The 3,723-nt window shown below is 58.0% G+C and overlaps 2 protein-coding genes across 2 annotated transcripts in view; one reads left to right on the forward strand and one right to left on the reverse strand.

The window, feature by feature from the left end:
• Window positions 1-833: 833 nt before the first annotated feature.
• Window positions 834-2,831, forward strand: VDAG_06737 (uric acid-xanthine permease; the record flags this gene model as incomplete). Its single annotated transcript, XM_009659441.1, has 3 exons — window positions 834-1,246; window positions 1,303-1,962; window positions 2,014-2,831. The coding sequence occupies 3 exons, from the start codon at window positions 834-836 to the stop codon at window positions 2,735-2,737; spliced, it is 1,797 nt and encodes a 598-aa protein (XP_009657736.1). The 3' UTR covers window positions 2,738-2,831.
• Window positions 2,832-3,107: 276 nt separating this feature from the next.
• Window positions 3,108-3,723, reverse strand: part of VDAG_06738 (glycosyl hydrolase) — a gene marked incomplete at both ends in the record, with an annotated part of 1,373 nt that continues 757 nt past the window's right edge. The window contains 2 exons of the mRNA XM_009659442.1: window positions 3,108-3,200; window positions 3,263-3,581. Of these exons, the coding sequence (XP_009657737.1) occupies window positions 3,108-3,200; window positions 3,263-3,581 (412 nt within the window). The remainder of the gene's footprint in view (window positions 3,201-3,262; window positions 3,582-3,723) is intronic.

Consider the following 3,723-nt stretch of genomic DNA (forward strand, 5'->3'; position numbering starts at 1 on the left):
CATACACCCCGCATAAACAAACTTGAGCCGCACCCTCCGCCGAGCTCCATCCGCTCCCTCCCACCAGCTGGGCGGCCGTAGAGCTGTACCCCTGTCACTACGTTCGCACCGATCTCAGGTACGGCCTTCTTCAGGGCAATCTCTTCCCAAGAAGGCAGGCCGCATTGCATTTCGAAGCCGATCTTCTGTGAGCCACAGTATGAAGTAACCCCCCCCCCCCCCCCCCCCCCCCAGCTTCGATTATCCGCCAAGCATGCCGAGTCGCCCTTTTCGACGACGATGGGGCGTCTTCGACCCGCGCTACTGGCCCGGTCTGGGCAACCTGGGGCCCGTTGCGGCCACTCAGGCGAGCCGGCCACACCTTATCTTTCGTGCCGACAGATAGCGGCGCAAGCTAATTGCTCGACGCCGTGTCTCGATCATCTAAGAGTGACAGTCATGGCGCCCCAGTCACTCCAGTGATAGATCGGATCGCGCAGTAGCCCAGTTTTCGCCTCTCGTTCCTCGCAAGATTTACATATATATCTGGATCCGGGATCGTCATCTTCACGGTCGGCCCCTCCAACCAGCACCTTGTTCTCTGTTCTCTGTGACACGCTGCCGGCATAAATCGTTACTCTACCCGCCGAGTCATGCCCGCATCGCTTCTCTGGATAAGACATCCCACCAGAGATATTTCCGGAGCCCTCACGCGTGCCCAGCAAAGCCCACCTGCAGCCCTACGCTGTATTTGGCCTTGACATCGACTCTGATTCTTTGTTCTTCGCTATCCAGCTCCGCAAACCTTCTTGTTCATCGACTGCAGAGTGCCTGAGAGGAATACCAATATCACAATGGACGAAGATCAGGGTCCCGCCCAGATCGTTCCGGGCACCACGCCCAAGAAAACCATAGGCGACCGCGTCCGGGGCGCAAAGCGAGCCCTCTTCACCAAGGACGGCCTGGTCGGCACATACGATTATGCCTTCCTCTTCCGACCCAATCTCCCCTTCATGCGCAAGAGCCGCCAGAACTCGCCCTTCTTCGGCCTCAACGACCAAATGCCCACCCTCCTCGCCCTGCTTCTCGGTTTTCAGCACGCCCTGGGTATGCTGGCGGGCGTCATCACACCTCCCATCCTCATGAGCGGTGCCGCTGGCGCAAACTTGACCACAAGCCAGCAGCAGTACCTTGTCTCCACTGCTCTGATCGTGTCTGGTTTCTTGTCCATGATTCAGATCACGAGGTTTCACATTTACAAGACCAGGTGAGTTCCACTACTGTCTTAAATAACAAAACATACCACGTGCTGACAGCTTGAAGCTACTACATTGGTACTGGTCTCCTCTCCGTGGCCGGCATCTCCTTCTCCATCATCCCCGTTGCGCAGGGAGCTCTGAGCCAGATGTACGCAAACGGATTCTGCCCGTCAGACGCCGACGGCAACAGGCTGCCGTGCCCCGAGGGCTACGGCGCCATTCTTGGCACTTCGGCCATCACGGCCCTGACCATCGTCCTGATCTCTTTCCTGCCGCCCAAGATCATGCTCAAGATCTTCCCTCCCATCGTCACGGGCCCGACTGTCCTGCTCATCGGCGTCAAGCTCATTGAGAGCGGTTTCAAGAACTGGATGGGCGGCTCTGGGCCCTGTGCTAGTCCCTCGACTGCCGTCGGCTTCTTCGCGAGCTGCCCCAACATTGCTGCACCCCATGCTCTTCCCTGGGGCTCGCCCGAGTACTTTGGCCTGGGTCTGTCCGTTTTCGTTGCCATTATCGCTGCGGAGAGGTTTGGTTCGCCGATTATGAAGTCTTGCGCAGTCATCATTGGCCTCCTTGTCGGCTGTATCATCGCTGCCGCCGCCGGCTACTTTGACCGCTCTGGCATTGATGCTGCCCCTGCCGTGTCCTTCGTCTGGGTCAAGACCTTCCCGCTGTCGCTCTATGGACCTCTCGTTCTACCGCTGATTGCTGTCTACATTATCTGGTAGGTTCTTTCTGATGTTCTTCTCCTTGACCTTTGTACTGACTGGTTCAGCGCCACCGAAGCCATTGGCGATATCACGGCTACCTGCGATGTGTCTCGCCTTGAGGTTGAGGGCCACACATACGAGTCCCGTATCCAGGGTGGCGTCCTCGCTGACGGCATCAACGGCATTCTCGCCGCCCTGATGACCATCACGCCAGTCACAACCTTTGCCCAGAACAACGGCATCATCGCGCTGACGCGCTGCGCCAACCGCTCCGCCGGCTACTGCTGCTGCTTCTTTCTCATCATCATGGGCATCTTCTCCAAATTTGCGGCTTCGCTGATCGCCATTCCCTCGTCTGTTCTCGGCGGCATGACGACCTTCCTCTTCGCTGCCGTCGCCGTGTCTGGCATGGCCATTATCAACAAGGGCGTCGTTTTCAACCGTCGCAGCCGTTTCATCCTCACCGCAGGTTTTGTCTTCGGCTACGGCGGTATCCTCCTGACGGGCTACTTCGACAACGTTCTCAAATATGACGGCGACAACAAGGGCCTGCGTGGCTTCCTCGATGCCATTGAGCTCATCATGAACACTGGCTTTGCCGTCACTACCGTCATCACCATGGTGCTCAACCTGACGCTTCCCGAGGAGATAGATGACGCGGATGCCGCCGAGGTCGCGTCCGTCAATGATCGGGCCATCTTGCAGGGCGACGATAGCGCGAGGACCACTTCGGAGGACGCGCAGCCTGTTACGCAGGAGGGCCTCAAGGGGGAGGAGAAGTTGCATTGAGTTTGTGGTGGTTACTTGTTCTGCGATGATATCCAATTGTTTAAAAAGCGGTGGAACTATAGCTGTCGGTTGTATGAATTGATTAGTCTCCAAGTCATTGCTTTGCCGTTGTGTCTTCGATCTCTTGTGCAAGTGCTCGGCACGGCTGACGATGCTCATGTCACCATTCAAGCTCAATGCAATAAAGGCTCGCTGACTTTGGGCGCAGTGGTTAACCTTGCACCAAGAATCCGCTGATATTGTCTGAGAGGAAGGATTATGGTCTCTCCCCGTTTCGCAATCTCGAACTCATTCTCATGATAGACTGCAAATATTGCGTATGTTCTAGCATACACACGATCTAGTCAGTACGTGAGCGTATGATCGATCCTCAGCACGTCCGGCTCTCCCACTCCAGGGCCGCCAACATGAATACGCCGCCTCCACGCAGATCGTTCTGTCTCAGCTTGATGCTCGAATAGTACTGTTACAAGTCAGTCATCTCTCTCCATCCCAGGCAGAGGCAAGAAATTGCGAGAAACTCACCTCGAACGTGGCATTGCTCCCCAGACTCCCCACCTCGACCGTCTTCTCCCAGTTCAGCGTCCCATCGTCATTCTCCGTGACAAACATGTCGACCATGCCCCGGTACGCCTTGACCGCCGTCTCCGTAAACTCCTCCTTGGGCAGGATCCCAAGCCTCAGTCCCTTCAACAGCGCAAACGTGAACATGACGCTCGCCGAGCTCTCAATGTAGTTCCCCGGCCGGCCCGGGTACGGCTCGCTCATGACATTCCACCAGCCGCCCGTCTCGTCCTGCACCGCCCGCAGCCCACCCGCCACGGCGCGGAAGTAGCCCAGCAGCCTCTCCCGCGCCGGGTGCGCCGGCGGCAGCAGCGCCGCGACCTCGAGCAGCGCCATGACGTACCAGCCGACGGCGCGGCCCAGACGAGGGGCGCCCGCGCCCCGTGGACGGGGTCGGCCCACACGGCCGTCTTGCCCTCGTC

This window comes from Verticillium dahliae, genomic scaffold (assembly GCF_000150675.1).
Source record: "Verticillium dahliae VdLs.17 supercont1.14 genomic scaffold, whole genome shotgun sequence".
NCBI classification, from domain to species: domain Eukaryota; kingdom Fungi; phylum Ascomycota; class Sordariomycetes; order Glomerellales; family Plectosphaerellaceae; genus Verticillium; species Verticillium dahliae.